The sequence below is a fragment of the Schistocerca cancellata genome, chromosome 1, assembly GCF_023864275.1.
Source record: "Schistocerca cancellata isolate TAMUIC-IGC-003103 chromosome 1, iqSchCanc2.1, whole genome shotgun sequence".
In the NCBI taxonomy this organism is placed as follows: domain Eukaryota; kingdom Metazoa; phylum Arthropoda; class Insecta; order Orthoptera; family Acrididae; genus Schistocerca; species Schistocerca cancellata.
Genome location: NC_064626.1, coordinates 734,103,468 through 734,127,021, shown reverse-complemented (window position 1 = coordinate 734,127,021; position 23,554 = coordinate 734,103,468). Strand labels below are relative to the sequence as shown.

The 23,554-nt window shown below is 38.4% G+C and overlaps 1 protein-coding gene across 1 annotated transcript in view; it reads left to right on the top strand.

Moving 5' to 3' along the window:
- Positions 1-21,433, top strand: part of LOC126185491 (cyclic nucleotide-gated cation channel subunit A) — a 358,388-nt gene extending 336,955 nt beyond the window's left edge. The window contains exons 9-10 of the mRNA XM_049928133.1: positions 5,364-5,493; positions 20,666-21,433. Of these exons, the coding sequence (XP_049784090.1) occupies positions 5,364-5,493; positions 20,666-20,822 (287 nt within the window). The 3' untranslated portion in view covers positions 20,823-21,433. The remainder of the gene's footprint in view (positions 1-5,363; positions 5,494-20,665) is intronic.
- Positions 21,434-23,554: the final 2,121 nt, after the last annotated feature.

Here is a 23,554-nt window from a genome sequence, read left to right as displayed (position 1 = left end):
TCTAGCCTGGAAATATGTTTACAAAGCGACGTAGCAATGAAGTATAATGCTTCATTTGCTTTAAAAGTTTAAAGATTTGCCTGCCATTTCTACGAAACAGCAACAGAGGAAGGAAATTGTGGTAACAGTAATAAATTCAAAAATTAATAGCAAGTCACTCATAGTATAAAATAAAAATAGAAAGTAGCTAATCTGCTGCCTGTGACTACATAATCTGCATTTATCTGCTGTTGCACTTGAAAACGGACAAATTAACATGAAAATTATTCTCCGACGTCAGTTTTTACCATTTAGCACTGACTATTCGAAATGAACAAATAGTGGTAAACACTGACACGCCAAAACATTATGACCACTGCCCACCGCATCGTTGGATGCCTCGTGGTGGGGTTGCCGGCTCATGACACGGTGACAAAAGTGTGTAACAGGAGCAGATACGGGCGGGGGATCACCCTAGCGAAGATATTGGTTGCAAACTGGGAAATCCATTGAGATAAGAGACTCTGACAAAGGGCAGATTATTATTACGCAAAGGCTGTGAACGAGTATCTCGATAATGGCGAAGCTGTCGAATGTTCATGTACTACTGGGGTAAGCACATGCAGAAGGAGGTAGGAAGACAGTTAAACTACCAATAGATGCATGCGTACATACATTAATCCTTGTTCCATAGATCATGAATACGATATTTCGTGATGATGTGGAACGTGTCACCTTAACATACGTTTTCTTTACACAAAGTAATTAATAATTCTTTTTTTTTTTTTTTTTTTTTTTTTTTTTTTTTTTTTTTTTTTTTAGATTTACTACTTCATATCTAAGAATTCATCTATTGAGTAGAAGGAGTTGTCACTCAGAAATTCTTTTAATTTGCTTTTAAATGTTGGTTGGGTATCTGTCAGACTTTTAATACTATTTGGCAAATGACCAAAGATTTTTGTGGCTACATGGTTGGGCGTCCACGACTTCTCACGGAAGTGGAGTTTAGAGGCTTGTCTGCTCTGTAAACTAGGACAGATGTTGATCTGGGCATCTCAGTCGAAAGAGCACAACGTTGGTTCATGCACAAGTGTTTTGGAGCACACCGTTCATTGTACATTGTTCAACATGGACTTCCGATGCAGATCACCCGTACGTGTTCATAAGTTGACCCGACATCGACAGTTATGAGTACAGTGGGCATACAACCATCCAGATTCGACCTTCGATTGATGGAAAGTTGTCAGCTATTCGAGTGAGTCACATTTTTGCTACTCTAGGCCGCTGGTCGTCTCCACAAACGCCGTCATCGAGGTGAATAGTGGATGGAAACGTGTAGCGTGCCGTGGATGCAGGCTGGTGGGAACAGTATATGCTATTGGAGACATTCTCCTGTGCTTGCATAGGACCTCGGGTAACATCGAAGACACGCTGACAGCTGTGAACCATCTGCGTCCTTTCATGCTTGATGTCTTCTCCGATGACAATGTCATTCTTCAAAAGTATAATTGTCCGTGTCTCGGAGCCAGAGCCATGCCAAAGTGGTTCCAGGAGCATTAAAGTGAACTCATGTTGATCTGTCGATGATCAAATTCGCCTGATATAAATCCTATGAAACCCATATGAGTCCCTATTGGGTACCATCCTTGCATTCGCGAATCAGCGTCCCGTTATTTATGAAAATTACATGACTTGTGCATAGACATTTCATGTCTCATACCTCCACGTACCTATCAACAACTGTCTGATACGTGATACGCAGAATCAGTGAAATATCTCCCTTGGTCGAATTAAATCAGATAATAATAAAAGAATAAGATTAGAAAATGAGAGTGTAAAGGATGAAGCTCCTAAAACTTGCACCGCAAATATTGCGGAAATGGAAATTACTATTGATGTGTGATTTTCACAGAATGCATTGGTAGTCAGGGGTTCATATTGTTAGTCAATATACAGATCATAATAATACTTACAAAGTGTATTTTCTGTGCCAACATACAGTTTTTAAATGGAACATGCCTATTAACATTAACAAACTAAAAGTAGGGTAAATTAGAATGTCAGTGGTGTTTGTTACAGGATTCTAGTGCGAATTGTTTAAGAGATATTACATTTTGAAATATTCCCACACCAACATTTATACAATGGTAGTGCACACTAAATAACAGCACAAGTGCATACACTAGTTATGTGGCTTCTGACCAGCAACAAGACAGCTGATCATCACAGGATGTGTTCAAAATTACCACTGGCAGTGGCAATACCCAGTCCCTGGGTGGCATGGAACGACTGTTGCACATGTGCCAGCATTTCAGTGGAGATTTCCTAGTGAACTGCAGTAATACTTCGCTCCGTGTCATCAGGTGTAGTTGGTACATCCCTGTGGATAGCATTTTCAGCTTTCCCCACTGAGAAAAATCTGTAGGCATCAAATCTTTGGGAGTGGGCTGATCAAGGTACAGATCCTCTGTGTCCAATCCAATGATTTGGAAATAATGTGCAAATATATGCTGTAGTACTTCATGCACAATGGGCTTGACAACCATAATGTTGGTATCACATGTTCTTCCTAATCTGCAGAGGAACATCTAGCATCCTTGGAAGAGGGTCTTTCAGGAGGCTGCGATACTTGTGCATGTTCAGTGTTCCATGTTTGAAACACTGGCCTATGACCTGTTGGCTAACTATCCACATCACACATTTACACTCCATGGACACTGACATTCCACATGTCGAAACCAATGGGGATTGTCAACAGACCAATAGTGCATATTTTGGCAGTATACCTGGCAATAATTGGTAAATGTAGTTTCATCCCTAAACAAGATACAGGTCTGGAGTATCCTGGCTAATGCCCACATACAGAAGTTATCATGATTCTCATAATCATTTCCATGCAGCTCTGGACAGAAAGAGATGTGATAGGGATCGAACCTATGTCAATGGAGAATGTGTAGGACACTTGCCTCACTAAAGCCACTTCCTTGTGTGATTGCTTGAGAGCGAAAGTGGGGATCAACTGCAACAGCAACAAGAACATTAACTTCCCTCCCTCTGCCATTCTCACTTGTTTCCATCTGTTATGTTGTCTAGGTGTTGTACAACCACGTTCACATAATTAATTGAAGAATTCAATAAATAGCTGCTGGGATGGTTGATGGCTATTGAGATATATTGCCGCATACACCGTACAAACATGAACATCGTCCACTCATGATCTACTACTTGGACTGTCACACACTAACTGACTAGCAAGTTGCAGTGTGCTCAAGGAACACACAAACACACTGTAAGCAAACATTGGTGTGTAAACTTTTCAGAATACCATTTCTTGTAAATGACTCACACTAGAGTTCTGCAACAAACACCACTGACATTCTAGTTTACTCTATTTTTAGTTAGTTAATGTCAATAGGCATTGTTCCATTTTAAAAAGTGTTTGTTTGCACAAAAATACACTTTCTGAGTATTATTATAATCCGTTTATTGGCTAACAATGTAAGCCTCTAACTACCAGTGCATTTTGTGAAAACCACACATCAATCACACTTTCCATTTTTGCAATATTTCTGGTTCAAGTTTTTAGTTGATTCACCCTTTATATACAGGTTGTTGGAAGTATAAGCATAGATATCTATACTGATGAGCAAAAGATAACATTACATCAGTATTTACTTGATTTGCATATTAATAATTATGGTTGTTCTGATTAGTATTTTCAGGTTGGTTAGTACCTCCAAGTTAGTATCTCCCCTGGGCAGCAGATCAGGTATTTAAGAGTGGACACAAAAGAGGAAGTCTATACTGACAGGCATAGTCCACTTCACAGTGCAGTTAAAACAATTCAGAAATGAACACATACAAATTATTTGATGTGTTTGCAGGAAGACTGTTGGACTCAGAGAAAAAGCAGCTAACACATTGTAGTGGACAGATATTAAGGTACCAATTACTAAAACATCTGTACCCACAACACCCTCTACATATATGAGCAACAAAATAACTGACACTGACAGAACTAAAGAAGATATGAAACCAAGATGGCAACAGAAAGAAAAGCTCCCCTAAAAAAAGTGAAATACATCAACACAAAATATAAATTGAAGTCTTAGGGAGTCTCTTCTAAAAATGCTGGTCTGGAGTGTTTCCTTATATTGAAATGAAACTTGAACAATATGCAGTACAGTCAAGTAAAGAATACATGTTTCTGAAATGTGATGCTACAGAAGAATTCTGGAGATTAAGTGGGTAGACTGGATAACCAATGAAGAGGTGCTGAATCAAGTCATTAAGAAATGATTTTCATTGCACAGCTTGATGGAAAGGAGGACTTGGTTGATAGGACATACCTTACAGCACAGGGAATGATAATGGAAGAAAGTGTGCTTATGTGTGGAGATGGGAGGGGGTGGGTGAGGAGTTGGGGGCAAACCTTGAAAGCAATAAGCAGATTCCAATGCATCTAGGTTGCAAAAGTTATGCAGAGATGATGAGACTGGTTCAGGATGGACTCATGTGAAAAGTTGCACCAAACCAATTTTCAGACTGAAGACCACAACAATCCATTTGCACCCAAATTCTAAAGTTGTTCCATGAGTAGTCAGCATGTCATACTCTAATGCAGAAGTCCTGCGTTAAATTCCAATTACACACTAGTTTTCATATCTCTGAACCACTAAAGAAGTTTTTGACTAGTGTATGATTCAGAGCAGACACAGCCACTCCATACACTACACAGACTTCTTCTACCTGCTATCTATCTCTCGGTGTATCACTTTAATAAGTGTTCTGGCAAGCATGCTGCCTATGTTGTAAAGTTTCCAGAACCAGTGCTACTACATGGTGTATCAGTGTATCTGCATCTATGTGAACTTTTCCACTTTTTCAAATCATTTCATCCATTAATGGACAGCAATTCCTGGTATGGTATCATACGAGATCCAACATCAAGCTTTATTTTCCTCTTAGCAGAGACCAATGCGTATTCTGGTCAACTGTTTCTGTAGCCTACATTCAGAGAATGAGCCATATGACCACATCAGTCCAGTTGTCTCTGAACTCACTTGTCACACATACATCGTTATTCGTTATTATATGGTTACATTCTTATTTACACTTTATATTGCACACATAATTCACACAGAAATGGTATATTTAGAAATTCTCACCTATGTATGAGATTTTCCTTGAACACACAACTTTATCCAGCCTGCACTTTCTGTTCTCATTTTTATCCATGTCAGGTCCAGCAGACCTCATACAATGTTTGTGTGCTGCTGCTCCATGAAGCTGTAGTGGGAATATCATATTTAATTTATTATTTTTTAAGTCTTATGAGATGACTGGTCAGGTTTCTAACAAATGTGTGTCTGGTATCTTTGCAGAGAACACTCTAGAGATACTGCAGACGCGGTTCGCACGCCTGATGGCAGAGTACAAGAGCCACCAGAGCAAAGTGAAACAGCGCCTCTCACGCGTCGAGCGACGAGAAGACGATGACCGCAGCCGAAGGAGGTCAGTGACTGTGTGGCACTTATCCTTTTCAGTTCTAGGTTTACATTTTGATCTGCACATTCTCCCAGAATTGTTCCCTTTCCTGACACATTAAGACGGGGTAGCAAGTTTCATGTAAACTGACACCACAATCTGCTGTACAGCTACACTGTGTTTTTCACAAATCAAGGAAAAGTCGGAAACATAAAGGGAAACTAAAATACTGTGTGTCAAATTTTGTCAAAGTCTAGAATGTAAGACACATAATGAATGAAACATGGAAGTCCAGAGCTGAACAAAGAACTTTCAAATGTCCACAGTGGAAATGTCACTTTGATATAATATAAGTTCCACTGCCATGGAGAGTAGTTATAACAAACAGTAATAAAGCACATTCAATTCTGCTGTTAATAATGGTGTTTATGAGCTCCATGGCAAGTTAATACCATTCTTCTCATTTTGATGCTGTCAACATGACGTGTATGGGGACACTCTCTATCATAGCAGCCCACACATGATCTGTAGGATTCAAAATTGCAGCATTCACTGAATTGTTTCTTGTTGAAAATATTTGTCCACAAGCTGAATGCTGTGTTGCTGAGGAATGAAATCACCACCTACTGCACTGGACCACAGTGCTATGACATGGAAAGACATGGAGAGCTCATTGTCCATCAAAGATATGCTACCATATACAGAGATTAGTTGGAGAAACTCCTACCAGGCTTGTCTTGGTAACAAACCCATCTCCAGTTGTATCAGATCATCAACAGTTTTACATCCATAACAGGCACTAAAAGCAACTGTCAGCCTTCTTTGTTTCAGAAATCCAAGTTAATCAACAGTTCATCACACATTCTAAGCTCCTTTGTAAGTAACTTGTAAGAGCCCTAAGTAGCTTGTAAGAGCAACTCTGTGGCAGCTGCTTCAAGAAGTGCAGGCTTTCCGTGGTAAGAGTGCAAATTAAGACTGCATATGACAAAGAGCTGGGCATCGTCTACCGGGTTTTTTAAATAAAGTAAGGAGGATTTACATTCCCTAGCTATTAAAATACCATAACAAGATACTGTATAGTGCACCTAGTGGTTACCAGGGCCAGTGTCTAGGGCTACTACTACAGGAGGTCTAGCTTCTACGTGGAGAACGGGCATTTGCAATCTTCTTTGTTGTTATATATTCCAAACTGCCCATCTCTGCACCCTCTTTGCTCAAAATAAGCTAGATCTTGGACAGCTGAAGGCAACAGGCTTGCCACAGTGGATACACCGGTTCCCATCATATTACCAAAGTTAAGCACTGTCGGGCATGGCTGGCACTTAGATGGGTGACCTTCCAGGCTGCCACGCACTGTTGCCATTTTTCGGGGTGCACTCAGCCTCATGGTGCCAATTGAATAGTAGCAGCTCTGGTCAGAGAAAACCATCATAACAACCAGGAGAGCTGTGTGCTGACCACACGCCCCTCCTATCCATATCCTTAGCCGAGGATGACACAATGGTTGGATGGTCACGATGGGCCACTTGTGGCCTGAAAATGGAGTGCTGGATAGCAGTAGCAGTAACACTAGCATAAGGCTTTGCCATTGCCCTAACAGTGTCTCTGGAAGTTGTCACAGACTGTGTTGGTTACTTATGGCAGACATAGGTGACCTCCTATGGGTACTGAACATCCTCATAATTGCTTCCCGTATTTTAGCAGAATTGGTAGCACTTAAATGCAAAAACTATCACTATCATACTCTTTTGTTCTCTGTTATTATATGGTGACTTTTCCTCCATTACCAGAATGGCTGTAAGGCTCTTCTTCAGTAGATCAGTAATTAAACTATTGCAGCACTGCACGTTTACTGACTGTGTAGTGGCACTTCTCCCTCACCCTTCCTTAGACACTGACTAAAATCTTGTTCATTAGTTATTTAGTTACTTACATGTCTTATAGATCATCTGAATGATACTTTTATTGAAATGATGTGGAATGAGTACAGGATATGTGTACGTTATTTGTGTTAACATTAATGTACATATTATTATTTTAGTCCAAGAGATACAAGTACACTTAAAAACAAGCTTTTTTTACATTTATTTAAGTAGAAATCTGTCAATGGAATAGAAGGAGTTGCCCAGGAGGAATGATTTTCAGTTTGATTTAAAAATTGCTTTGCTACCTCTCAGACCTTTTATGTTACTGGGCAAATGATCAAAAATTTTTGTTGCTGCATATTGAACTCCTTCCTGAACCACAGGCAACTTTAACAATGGGTGATACAGGTCATTTTTCCCTCTAGTGTTGTAAGTATGCAAATCACAGTTCTTCTCAAATTATGATGGATCATTTATGATGAATTTCATTATCAGAATATATGTATTGTAATGGCAGAGTTAAAATGTGTAGCTCCTTGGAGAGATACCTACATGACACCCATGGGTGAACACCACATATTATTCTTACTGCTTGCATTTGAACAGAACTGCATATCGTGTGCAATTTTTTTTTTTTTTTTTTTTTGCTAAATTTAGGGACAGTCCATTTTCTGAGAACCACTTTATAATCCTTTCTCTCTTATAGGGTTTATTACAACACTAGTATCATCTACAAAAAGTAACAATTTTAGTTGCTGAATGTTAAGTGGAAGGTCATTTTCATATTATGGGGAATAGGATAGGGTGACCAGATTTTCTATGTGAAAAAACGAGACATTTGCAAATCATTGGGATAAAAAAATGTGACAAAACAGGCCACTAGAAAAAAGAAAATATTCTGCATATATGACTCCATCACTCCACTAAAGTAAATAAAAACTTAAGTTTCTACAAATAAAAAGGCATGTATTTTAACAAGACACTTCAAAATATGCTTGTAATGGCACTATATCACATGATAATTCATTGTTTTTCCAAGACTGGTTATAATTCAAAAAACTGAGAAATTGGTAAAATGATTTCTAACAAATGAATACTAATGTAGACATCAAAAATCTGTAGACCGTTTAGCTACTGTATCAGGAACACTGCTACTAACTTAGTACTTATCAGATGACCTAATATCTTTCAAAAGCTTTGAATTGATGAATAGCATGTTGTAGAACTCCTGGCAGGTAAGGTCTTAATAATGCATCTTATTTGTTACAATTGCTTCAATACTTTCAGTGGTAAAACAATTTGAAAACACCGTTCCCACAATAGCATTTGTTCCTAGTACAGCAAGAGAAAAACTCACAAGCATCTCTATATTTTTAAGTGAGGTACCTATCCTTTTAAGTGTATGGAATACATCAAACCAGCTCTCATCTGTTTCCAAATTTGCTTTCTACCATTCCTTGAGTTCCTTGAATACAATGTTGTTAATACATACTATCTCATCAAATAATACATCTTCATCTATTTGAAATTTTGCACCTGAATCTACAGTCAACTTAAAATTTCAGCCTAAGAAACAGAATTTTACAGTGTTCTACCATGAAATGTTTTCCGAGGTTGAAATGGAGAAGTCCACTTTTCTAAATAAGTCACAAAAGTGTCATGAAATAAATTGGTAATCATTTCATATTTTGACTGAGTGAAAATATCTTCCTTTTCCAAGCTACTTCAAATTGGAGAAATAACTAAAGTTTGAAATTCATTAAATTTTCTGTTACTGATTTTTTCTTTACATAGCTCTAAGCCCTCGGATGATTCTGTGACTGAAACTGTGGTTCTTTCAAACTTTTAGAATGAATTTGAAAACATTTTCAGTTGGCTTTGTGTGAACTGAAGCCAAAGGAAAGACTGTAAGTTCTCAAAATACTGTTTCAGTTATGTAGGACCCTATGCTGGGACAGAAATTAAGATTTCAAAGATCCATACACATCAATAACTCCTGTAACTCTAGACAACAATGACAATCATCAAGTTTAGTGTTAACTAGAACTTGCTTGTATTCAGTATCAATAAAATCATCAAATGATTTCAGGCCCCCCACATGCACAGTGTAAATATGAAAAAATTGAAAGATTTTATTCACTATTTTCTTATGTCAATGGGAAGAATGCCTGCACTTGTCTGAACTTCACTGTGAACCACGTGGGCTGCACAACTGTTACCTTGAATATTCGTCTTGAGAGCACTGTTCGGTTTGTAATATAAACATTGTGTATCTTGTCAACTATATTTTGCTTTCTTAAAACATCCAGAATGTAGATAGTTAATAATTTTGCTGTTTCTCCACCAGTGTTCTAAATACAGATTACTTCGCACTGTACACCTTTACTAGGAATGAAATACCTAGCTAGAATTGGCACTGGCTTTAAGCTGCTGTTGTTTGATGCATCAACCATCGTAGACACATACTAAGTATCATTAAGTTCTGACTGAAATTAGTTCATTGCACAAATTGACAAAATGTTCACGAAATGGACTTGCATTTTGTCCTAGAACATGTGAATTTCTTCCCAAATATGTCTCTGATGAGAAGAGCCTTGTAGTTCATTGAATGGAAAGAACAATTGTGTTTTGTGGTATGGAATGCAAACAGCTCTTCTTCTGCAGTGTTACATTTATCTTCCTCTGTTTGTAGTTTATTTGTACTCACAAAGGAAGTTATGTTGTTAGAAGTTCTCAGAGAAACTGCCAACAGGTCCTTTTTTATGTGCAGCATTATATTGGCACAGCCTCTGTATTCAATGGAAAAAAACTGAATTACACAAGAAAAGGAATCCTTCTTTCATGGTTTTCGAGAATGAATACTTTCTTTTCCCCATATTAATGGGCATGTGTTAGTTCCACAAACAGTAAACAACAGCTAATGGAGTACACTGAAGCAAACTTGCTGAACCCAGTGTTGATACTGCCACCTACTTCTTATTGTTGTCTGTAATGATCCAAAGACATTGTGTTGGTTGCACCTACAGCAAATTTATGTCATCTAACAGTAAATAGCTCATTTGTAATTACAAATGCAATTCAACATTGATAGCCCTATAAAATTCTTTAATAAAAACTTGTAACATCTGTCCATCATTTCTGCAGAAGCAAATAATTGATACGAATTGCAAAGGTCACGCATGAATCACTGGCGCTGAGCGAGATGACAGAAAATCTGTTTACACACCACCAAAATAATGTTTCTTTATTCTATCTTTATGTACAATACAAGGCAAGACTTAAGAAAATGTTGAAAAACCATGTCTGTGACACTAAACTGAGTTAAAAATTAACCAAAAAGACAAAATGAAGCAAAAAACTAAGGTTACTGCTGATTACGAAAAAAATTGTACATTTGGTGTCCTGTTGAATATTTTGCAGGATAACAGTACGCAGAACGAAAAAAAGGCCAGTCCCATTAAAAACAATATGTGTGGTCACCCTAGAATAGGATGGACACAAAACTGAACCCTGTGGACTCCCTTTGTAATTCCTTCCCAGTCCCTAAAATTTTCTACCCTTACAACATCATCTGAATTAATCAGCACAGCCTTTAGCATTCTGTTTGTTCCATAAAACTTGATTTTTTTTCTATGAGAGTAACATAATCTACACAATCAAACACCTTGGAAAGATCACAATAAATACTAACTGGCGATACTTTGTTATTCGAGGTTTATACTATTTGAAGAGTGAATGTATAAATAGAATTCTCAGTCGAGCAACCCTCCTGGAATCCAATCTGTGATATGCTAAGCAAATTGTTTCATCTCAGTCCGTTACTTGCCAAAACTTTATTACTTTATTTTTTCAACCTTTTTTGACATTAGCGAGATGCCCTTAGTGATAAATGAAAGAACAAATTATTTTGTAAAAATTCAGTGTATTAGAACTGTAATTACAGACTGTCACATGTCTGTGACATTTGCAAAATTAGCTATCAAAATGGACAATATCAATGTCAATGCAGAAAAGTATAAGAAACATCACGAACAAAATAAAAACACTGGTGTAATATTATTCAGTGTCTCTTCAGTATGAAAAGAAATAAAACACTAGTCATGTACACTGGCATTATGCACATTTCTTCTGTGCTTTACTTGGCACAATAATGTGGTTTTCTGGATTCTGTGATACTTATTTGCTCATCTGTCCTCCCATCAATTATCTTCCTTATGGTCCTCTGTGTTTTGGAGCAGATACTGTTTCCTTTGAAAGATACATCACTGTTCTCCTTTGGACATCTGCAATTGAGAGCTTCTCATCTGAGTTAGCAATCTGATATGCACACCATGTGTTTAGTATGCAGATAACAATCATCTGGATGAATAACAACCACCACCACTTCTTTGATCTTGTCCTCATCCTGTGAAGCAATATCGGTTTGTCCAGTAGATCAACACCTTTTGCCAGTACGTATTTCCATGAGGAAGCTTATGATACCCACTCAAAAGCAATATCTCTACAGGATTTTGGCTCTTCACTTGCTAGAAGAAAATTTGTTGTTCTGTTGGCAAGTATAGATTTTGCTTTGTTCTATAATAGTATTCATTAGTTCCTCAGGAAAAAATTCATCAAACACATGGGACACAACATAATTTTCATTGCTCTTACCCAATTCATTGGTGTGTGTGTATGCTAGTTCACATTTAAGTCACTTACATCAGTGTTTTTTGTGTTTTCCAATCTGTATACTAGTGCTTTTCTTCACGTAGCTTCTGGAGGTAAATCACTAATGTTAGCTTCATCCCTTATGGTTATACGTTCTAACGAATCTGCTACATACTGTACAATACAGTCATCATTCAGTGCATTTTCTTCACTGTCTTCTTCTGCTGTTATTTCATCTACATTGGGTGGGGATAATCATCAGCATCATCATCACTCACTTCATAACTCTCCACTTCTGCTAGAACGTCTTCAATTGTAAGACCATGTGGTATGTTTTTATCTGATTGGAATCATAAAATGTGAAATAGATCTCATTGTACTACTTTACTGTGGAGAAAATATAATACAGGTCTCAACAATGTAAGTAGTGATGTATGCAAATAGGCACATCTGCAAATGAGTGATAACATAACATGCCACTGTCCCATTATTGCATGTATAAAATAAACTGATGTTACACCTACTTTAGTAAATCTAAAATATACTGAATGTTATATGAACATTGATACATTCATAACGAACACACCAAGACAACTAAATCACAATTCATTGTTGTACAGAAACTACTAGCAGGTATTGAGTGCAGCCAAGTACAAAGATAAAAAACAGGCAAACTAATTTCTTTCCTAAAATAAGCTAATTAGAGAAAAATTATTTCTTTTCAATTTGCAGGCATTGCAGCAGTCAGTTCAGCCTTTAGGTACAATAATCTAAGCAAAAAGTTCAATTGCTTATGTAGGAATAAATAAAATATTTTGGTCTCAAATTCAGGTCAGTGGTAAATAATGGATTAAGTGTGGGACTCCTTTCAAGTACATTTCTTTTCTGAATATTTTGGAAAAATCCATCATTAGGGAAAGTGGATGATAATTGTGTATGTCTGTCTCGCCATCTTTCTTATGAAGAGGTGTATCAATTGCATATTTTAACCTGTCTGAAAAAAATCCCTGTGGCAGTAATGCTTTGCTTAAATCACTAAAGACATTACTTATTATGATGAAACAACTTTTCAGAATTCTGTTGAAATTCATCAACACCACATGAGCTCTTGATTTTCTAGAATTGTTAGAATTCTATTAATTTCTAGTGCTATTTCTAGTTATTTCAGGATTTGTCGAATGACCTTTTTAATATGTTCTCTTCCTGCTTCGGGTGAACCATTTAATCATATTTTTGCTGCTACATTTAGAAAATTATTGTTAAAAGTTCCTGCAACTTGTGAATTATCAATCACAACATTGTCAGGTAGCTTAACTGTTATGGTAACATGTACACTGACTGGCTGTCTTGTCTCCCATTTGAGAATATCCCATGCAGTTTTCACCTTATTATCTGCATTATTTAAAATACTACAGCATTTTTTGTAGTATGCAAGTACTGATGGATCCTGACTTACTCTGATCTTAATTAAATTTCTTTCTTCTTCTTACGTGAGACTTTAATGCCCTTAGTTATCCACAGCACTCGTTATTTTTACGGATCTTCTGAACAATTTTTTGGAAAGCAATTTTCAAATATTGATGGAATACATTTAATTTGACATTAGCATCTCTTAAAACTCTGCAATGACAAAAGGCAGAGCTAAGCACTATCTGTCGGCGAATTAAGGGAGCTATAAAGTTTCATTTAGTTGTACATTTGTTCGCTTGAGGCGCTGTTGACTAGGCGTCAGCGTCAGTTGATGCTAAGATGGCGACCACTCAACAGAAAGCTTTTTGTGTTATTGAGTACGGCAGAAGTGAATTGACAACAGTTGTTCAGCGTGCATTTCGAATGAAGTATGGTGTTAAACCTCCTGATAGGTGGTGTATTAAACATTGGTATAAACAATTTACAGAGAATGGGTGTTTGTGCAAAGGGAAAAGTTCTGGACGGCCAAGAACGAGTGATGAAAATGTAGCACGCATCCAGCAAGCATTTGTTCGCAGCCCAGGAAAATCGACTCGCAGAGCTAGCAGAGAGCTGCAAATTCCACAATCAACTGTATGGAGAGCCCTATGAAAAAGGTTAGTTATGAAACCTGAACTACCTGAGGTGATGGATCGGCCGCCAGGCAGCCCGTGACAGAGCACTTCATCACTGGCCTCCAAGAAGCTCTGATCTTACCCCCTGCGATTTTTTCTTATGGGGGTATGTTAAGGATATGGTGTTTTGGCCACCTCTCCCAGCCACCATTGATGATTTGAAACGAGAAATAACAGCAGCTATCTAAACTGTTACGCCTGATATGCTACAGAGAGTGTGGAACGAGTTGGAGTATAGGGTTGATATTGCTCGAGTGTCTGGAGGGGGCCATATTGAACATCTCTGAATTTGTTTTTGAGTGAAAAAAAAACCTTTTTAAATACTCTTTGTAATGATGTATAACAGAAGGTTATATTATGCTTCTTTCATTAAATACACATTTTTAAAGTTGTGGTATTCTTTTTGAATCACCCTGTATATATATATCATCCCATACTACCCCTTTTAACTTACTCTTAAAACATTGAATCCTGTTGTCATTCATAAGCCTCACTGCTTTGTATGAACCTGGCTCAGGTTTAGTTCTGCATTTTCATCAGATAGTCCATTAGCAATTGGGTACAAATTAATTGTTTCAGCCTGAGCACTGTCTATGAAAATGTCAATCATTGTCCTACTACCTTGCTGCGTGAGTTGGAAAACTGACTACTGAAATTAGATTGAAACACCCAAATAATAATTCTAGTCCCCTTTGCTGTCCATATCTTTTAAGAAACCTACATTGAAATCTCCACAAACTATTAATTGTCTTTACTTGTCTGACAAGTAGCTCAATAATGCATCTAGATTTCTTATAAATACCTGAAAGTTTCTTAGAGGGATCTGTAGACTGTTGAAATAATCAGCGAAGTATTCTGTAGTAACAACTCAATGACCCAAGTCTACTATCCCTGATATTATCTTCTCCATCCCTGTGGATACATCATGTTTAGAGAGATGAAGAACATCTACCACTCTAGAATTTTTCACATCTTATAGGCATACAAGAAGCTCATCTGTCTTGTTTTTCAACCCTCCAATATTCAGAATAAACAAATTAATTTATTTAACATCTGAAAACTGTTACATATATTATGGTCCTGTTATGTTCTGATTTCTCTTGGTACTGTCTGCCTGTAGCCTGACTCTAACCTTAAAAATGTGCTCCTTTGACTCCAGTAACCACAGGGATTTTGTCTTATGGGCTGGTGTCCCCCGCTTCCCCCCCCCCCCCCCCCTCACACTTCACTTTCTGCAAGATTCTCAGTTAATCTATCCTTCCCCCTCCTATTCATGTGCAGGCCATCAGGCCATGACTAGTGTATCCCCATCTCCCAATTGCAACAACATGCATGGCTCAGATTTGTAACTTCATTTCAGTCCAAAGCAATTTGCTCAGCTTTTTGTTCACATGGCTAACAGTCTTGCTAACCCAGGGCTGGTCATGTCACTGCAACACTTTGAAAACAGCCAGTTAGCCATGCAGCATCAAGTAAGTCTTACTGAGAATTCATTTCTGTAGCTTCCTTTTAAGTGCTGCTCTATCCACAAGGTGTTACCCAACTGGGAAGTAGTTGTTTAAATGCATATTGTCAGCCACTTCACACTGAGTAGCAACTTTGGCAGCAGAAAAATATATAGAAAGGCCAGGGATGGAGTACAATCCACTGCACTGCCAATGTGCTTGTTCTGCCCCATTCAGAAAAAAAATTCAATTTCTATGGCATGCTCAATAGTTCTATACTTGAAGCAGGTTGAATTAGGAGCCTGTGACATAGTAATGAGAGGTGTGAGATCAGATGGTCAGATTGTCAAAATCATCATTAATAGGTAGGTGCAGGGAACATAGCATTAATGGTGCAGTATATGGCTTGTGGTCTAATGTACCAACCACCTTTAAAGTGATATTAAGGGGAGGAGTAGTCTCGGGATATTCACCATTGGTCACTATGTTCACTCTGCCTTTAGCTCTCCTTTCAACCTTTTGTTAAGACTATAGTCACTAAGCAAGGGATGCCACCCTTTGAAATGGATCTCTTGGCCACACAGGCATAGGAGTCTATGATGTACTGTGAGTCTCAATTCCTTTACATACATCCTGACCACTAATAGTCCACTGCAATAAGGGAGTTGTGTTAACAGTGAATTGTTTTTTGTCTGTCCCATTTTCTCTTTCCAAAGTTTGGGGAATTGTCTCACTTAGTGGTGAATTAAGACGAGTTTTTGACTGTCTGGCTCAAACAGAACTAATGTAGCATGGTCTGCCTTTAGTAGACAATGACTAATTGCAGTATGGATGATCACTTTGCCTTGCCTTTGGCAGTCTATAGTATTACATATTAAATTTCACAACATACTCTGTTTAAGGTACAGGAGATTATTTGGAAATTATGAGCTTAATGAACATTTCTTCTTTGTAGGCACACTTAAATTGTACTTGTCTCTGTGTCAGTTATTAGTGTTTTGTAAATACAGTAGACATATATGTGTATCAGAGAGAAATCAAGGAAATCAGTAGAGGCCTTGTGCACTTCAATGTATAGGGTTAGTCTTGATTCTTTATATTTCTTGCACTTTACATTCTTTTAAATAAATGGGTCACTCCATGCTGCACACATTATGATCAACATGAGAAATGCAATCAGTCTACAAAAAAGACTGCTTACAAATCACTCACGTAACCCATCCTAGAATATTGCTCATGTGTGGTATTCTTAACATATAGGGTTAACAGTGGATATTGAATATATACAGAGAAGGGAAGCACAAATGGTCACAAGTTTGTTTGACCCATGGGAGAGCATCAAAGATATGCTGAAGAAACTGGACTGGCAGACTCTTGGAGATAGACCTAAATTATCCCTAGGAAGCCTACTTACAAATAATATACTAGTGTTATAACCTTTAATCACCAATAATTGCATGGATATTCAAACACACTGACTAAGAAACAATAGCTGGTTACATGATAACAACTCAGTATCTCTCATTCGACTGCCATGCCAGACATGCGGCCGGCGCTGTTCGTAGCTAGGTGGCGCTCCCGCGCTCAGCCGAGTTGCGGAGCGCCTCTATCGCCATTTGCGCGTACTGTCATGGCAGCACTGTTAAATGTTGTGGCACTGTCACAACACTTTTCCCCCCTTGAAAAAAAAAAAACACTCACTTCCTTGGAGACATAGACAGTGCGGAGACATCCATGGCCTCTTGTGAGGCCCCAAGAAGATCCCACGGAGAGACACGAGAGTATGGTCAAAAATGTCCAGGACGGAAGCTCGTGCATGGAACGTGCCTCCTGGACGAGATGATGGGTGAGAACTCCGGAGCAGCATCCATAGGTGTTGTGGACCTGGGGGTGTGCTCCCGGAGAAGGCGGCGTCACGACTGGGGCCGGTTCCAGTGTACTCGGAAACGGTAGCAACGTCGGCTGCATCAACATGTATGGTAGATCGGCAGCAGCGACAGGATGGGCTTCTCGGGCTGGTGGAGGCAAAGGAAGGGGCAGTGGCACCGGCGTGGCCACCACTTGTGGGCGCATCTGGTCGTAATGGCGAACAACCATGCCGTTGTCCGTACGTATTTCACAAAGCCGGCGGCCGTGAAGAGCCTTGACCACCCCTGGAATCCATATAGGGCGAGATCCATACCCTCGTGCCCACACATCGGTGTCCACCGAGTATTTTCCCGCACTAGGGGACACAGCACACGGCCTGACAGGGTGAAGCAGGTGCAGCAGAGTGCGCGGTTGGCGGCCATGCAAGAGTTGAGCAGGGCTGCGATCACCCAGAGGCGTGAAGCGATAAGAACTCAGAAATTGCAGCAGAGCATCATCTGTGGAAAAATCACTAAGGAATTTTTTCATCTAGCTTTTGAAAGAGCAGACAAGGTGCTCGACCTCCCCATTCAATTGCGGATGGAAGGGCGGTGCTGTAACATGATGAGTCCCTTGTCCAGTACAAAAATCACGGTAGGCCTGCGAAGAGAACTGACGATCATGGATGGAAGACCTTCTAGCACAAAGATTTTGGACAAAGCCAGTGTCATCGCCACAGTGGTGGGCGACGGACATCGAACAACAAACGGAAACTTCGAGAAGGCGTCAATCAACAGTAGCCAATAAGTACCGAGGAAGGGGCCGGCAAAGTCAGTGTGCACCCGTTCCCATGGCTGCGCCGGATCAGGCCACAGAGAGGGCATTGTACGAGGTGCAGCCAGTTGTTGAGCACACTGACCACACGCAGCAACCATGTTGGCGATGTCCGAATCAATACCGGGCCAATAAACGTGCCTGCGGGCCAGGGACTTAGTCCGAGTAATCCCCCAATGGCCTTCATGCAACAGTTTGAGAACATCTTTGCGAAGAGAGGCTGGCACCACGACCCGTGGAGATGAGCCATCCGTGGCCAGAAGAACAACACCATCATGAACAGACAGACGAAGGCGCAAGGCATGGTAGTTGCGAAGGGGATCCGATGCTCGGCCCTTGGTCCTGTCCGGCCAACCCCGTTGAACAAAACTGATCACCTGACGCAGGACCAGGTCCCGTGCAGTAGCCGATGCAACCTGCGAACCTGTAAGTGGAAAACCCTCGACCGCATGATGTTCTTCCTCATCAATGTGAAAACAGAGTAGTTCATCACGATCGAAAACCGGGTCGGGGCCCATCGGCAATCGCAACAATGCGTCAGTGTTGGCGTGCTGGGCCGTGGGGCAATAGTGAATCTCATAGTGAAAACGAGACAAGTATAAGGCCCAACGTTGCAGGTGGTGAGCTGCCTTATCCGGAAGCGATGCCGATGGGCTGAACAGAGAGACCAGCGGCTTGTGGTCGGTGATGAGGTGAAACTCAGAACCACACAAAAAAACGCTGAACTTTTTTAGAGCATAAATGATAGCGAGCACCTCCTTTTCAATTTGAGAGTAACGCCGTTGCGCATCGTTGAAGGTCTTGGAAGCATAGGCAATGGGTCGTTCTGACCCATCCTCATACCAATGGGCGAGAACAGCCCCTAGGCCATACTGTGACGTGTCAGTTGCCAGAACCAAGTGCTGACCCAGACGGAATGTGGCAAGACAAGGCGCCAACTGCAAATGAGCCTTCAGGTGGACAAATGCCTGCTCACACTTGTCGGACCAACAGAAAGAGACGTCTTTGCGTAACAGCTGATGCAGAGGATGAGCTACCGCCGCTGCAGATGGAATGAATTTGTGATAATAAGCAATCTTGCCTAGAAATGCCTGAAGTTCTTTGACCGTAGATGGCTGGGGTAGAGCGTTAATGGCCGCAACGTGCTGACATAGAGGATGTATACCCTCACGGGACAAGTGGAAACCAAGATAGGCAATGGAGGGTTGGAAGAACTGTGACTTGTCCAGATTGCACTTCATCCCATCCTCGTCACCAAAAAGTGTTATAAACTTTAGTACTATAAAAAGATAGAGCTGAAACTCATTACTAAATGCCATTTTTAGATATTTCTGATTGGACAATTTTTCATGAAACAAATGTTTATTAACTGTCCAAGACATTGGTGACGTAATGACAGAGCACCAAAGAATCAGTGTCCATGCAGGCATATGTATAACATGTAGCAGATGACTAGAGTAAAAATATATAGAAATATCATTGAAACAAGCATTATACAATTCAGATTAATTGTTGAATGTGATCAATGTATTACATGAAGCTTCTGTTTAAAAAATGATAAGTCTTCACAACTCTGTTAGAAAGTTTTGATCTACAGTTATCCAAACGCTTATTTCTGTTTCATAACTTGCCATCAAGGCTGATGCCATTAAGGAGGACACATCCATTTGAAATGTACTGTAACAGAAATTTTTGTTTTCTGTCAATCGATGTAGAGGTAACAGTGAACATTTCCTAATCACCAGACGGTTTGCCAGTATCATGGATAAAATACCATAACCTTCTGCTGAATCTTGCACAATGAGGGATTATGGCATTGTTGAGTATGTTTTAGTCATTGAAAGTTAAACCGTAATCTTCCATTTCTTTCCTATTAAGCAGTGCCTATAAGCCGAAGAATCTCCATGGTGCTAGTCAAGAGTAAGCCAGACGTCAGAACTGGTTTTAACCTTAATCTAATGTGCCATCAGCAGCCCCATAATCACAACCCACATTCTTTACACCCATCCACACTCAAACAGTTACATTTCAAATTCAATAATCATTCTATGTAAAAGAATGGTGTCAACACACATGAATGAAGAAAACCTTTGCACTTGTGATTGAATTACCCCTTAGCATCTTCCAGTCACAACACAACTTACTTTCTGTTGGTTCATCTCACTCTCTAGGCCATCTGAACAATATTAATAGTCTTGTACGACACTACAATATACAGTATTTAGTTTTAAATTGATTTCTTTCAAACCCACCATACAAAAATAATTCACCTTGGGTATGACACTCAGTGGTCCTTGGACAATATCCAAATGATAATTAATCTTTAAAACAAAGTAATTTGCATGTATTGAAGAGAATTAGCTTTGAAGTAAATGTGTTCCCTATTTTAATATCATTTACAATGGAAAACTATGCACAAATCAATTCATAGATACAAATAACTGATGTAAATTGTGTTTGTTTTGTCTTACAGCAGTAGCAGAGCAAAAGATACACTAAAACCTGGAGAAATGGAAAAATTATCACTGTCATCTTTTGACAAAGAACTAGAGGCAAATTGCCAAGTGAGGAGATCTTTCCAAAGACCCACAACCTCTCGCCTTCGAAGAAGCAAACAAAACACAATGTAGGCATCAGAGAAAATCTGGTGGCTTCGGCGCTGTCAGACTGTCACAGCTACTGCAATATGTGTTTGAGTGTATTCTACGAACATATGTTTTCATCTCTGCACATGTGCAAATCTATAGTTTGTTCACAGTTTGTGATTAAGTTCAAGTACACTGTAATCGGCTCTAACTTTCCAGAAAAATGAAGAATTTTTCACGTCTTCTGTTAGCCTCTTTTTATCTCTTGATTGCCTGAGTGACTGAGCTTCACATAAAATTACTTAAGTTACTAAAACATTCATTGATAACTGTTGGCTGTGTGTGCTGAGGATTTGAAGCCATAGTTTGCTATATGTTTTCATCAGAAGAGATGTGACAATTGTGTATAGGAGTCCTCAGCAGTGATGGTAACAGTGGTGAGTGACAAATATGAGAAGATATATTTTTGTATCAAGAGACTTCTTAAACCAATAACATATCTTTCATGTAATTACTTCTGTCCTCAAAAAGTGATAAAGTTTTGAAACAGTGCAGACTAAGATAATTGTTTTATAATAAGATATGAAATTGCAGTGCAGAATTGGAGCAAATATTCCAAGATTTACCATGCCATCCATTAAAACATGTCCATTTCAGTTGTAATTTTTATTTGAAAATGTTTGTAGTTACAGTATTTTAAACAATATATATTGCATATATTCTTATAATGGAAAAACTCTTAATTTACATTATAGTTCTGTGCACATTTATTATGTAATCTATGTTATGACAATGAATTATTTACTGACCAAATGTCGGTCAACTTCTTTTACAAATTTCAACCAAACATACTTTAATACAAAATATATTCATGGGGTGCACTGTAAAAAACTAAGAGAACAACTCAGATTGTCAGTACCCATTCTCTTTGCAGTCCCTATTTCTTACATGGATTTATGGGTTTTACAATGTCTTTACTTTAAATCCTCACTAACACTTGATACACTGGTAACACAAACAATACTTTGTTACTGACTCTAATCAGCTGTATTCACATCAAAGAAATTGTTTTCTTTAGGTTGCTACTATTTAATAAGGTAAGGAGTAAGCCACAATATGACAGTTCCTGCATGCACACCAAAGATTACAAATTCATTATTTCCTTTTAATTTAGTCATACCTACAATAGTGATAACTTTATCATTTTTACCAAAATGTCTATGAAAAATGGCATATGTGGTATATAAGAAATGCTACCATTAGAATACCATTTAATGTGAGGCACAAGATTAATGTGTCTAGATATAAAAGTCAGCGACATATTTGACTAGTTAAAAAGTGGTAAAATAAACTTTAAGTGTTCCCACTGTAACTAAGACTTGACCTAGGTGACCATATTTCCTAAAAATAGAAATATGTAGCTGTGACCATTACAAGAGTTACAGTAAAATAATGTCTAAATACAAGTTAGTATTATATGAATGTTTCTTTACAGACAGGAGATAGAAGGAAGAGCGTGTTTCAACATTAACTGTGTGGTAAATGGGTTCCACTTGATATGCTGTATTTATCAGCAAGTATTGATCCCATTTACAGCTAGACCATTTAAAAGACTGTAATTTGTTGCACACATTTTTTGACAAGTTCAGGCAGTAGAAATCAACATATATACATAGTTTTCGAAAAAAAAGGTCTATTCTGTATTATCAGATAGTACTAACATTTTTTCCATAAAATGTTTCATTTATACATTAAATGTGGAAGGTGTCATGTAGTTATTTTATGAGTCACAAGCCACTAAAACTAAATCCAATTGCCACGTTTCATACGACATTTAGTTTTTTGGTTACAGAGCATTACATTACTAATTTTAGTATTTATTACTGGCAACATTAGGAACAAGCATGTCAGAGGATGTCTAGTATAAGTAAGTACTTTGACAAAATTAATATTATCTCTCTCTCTCTCTCTCTCTCCTTTTTTTTTTTTTACTTCTCCTTCTCCCCCTCATCATCTACTTCTTGATGATCATCACCTTCTTCTTCCCCTCCCCTTCCTTGTCTTCCTCTATCAGTCGAGAACATTGATATTGCAGATCTCATGTCAACCATTTGCAAACATTATGTATTTACTGCAGTTAATTTTAAACATCTTCAGTTTTTAAGTAAAACAGTTATGACTGACAGCTGATAATTAAATTACTGGTACTGAATTGGTTTCTCATTACAGGAAATTCATATATGGTTCCAGCTAACATGAAACTAAAAGCATAACACAAATTTAAATATGTAACAAATAATTTTAAATATTTATTCATTACAGAAATGAGTGGTCTATTTTCATGAAGATAAAAAGTAAATCTACACAGTAAAACACATACACATAGTTTACAAAACAGTTGTAAGATAATGATGTTAAAATATATAATAATGGCTCCTCATTGATTGATTGATTCATTCATCCATTCATTCATAGTGTTCCACAGATTCCATCAAAAGCAAAAACCTTCAGGGATTTGAAATGAGTCTCAGTATACATTGCAGAAGACTAGTAAATTGTGGGACTAGCCTGTACTGCATCAACAATCTATCTTTAAATAATTTCATCTAAATTGTAAATTTATTTAAATATTTGTGGTGCACAATGAAAATCACAAACATCAAAAATGAAAATCAGTACGGATCATAATTTATGCTTCTAGCCAGCAAGATATAACTTATTTATTTATGTATTTCAATTTTTCTGCAGTGAGGAGGCAATAGTCTGAGTTTCTTTAA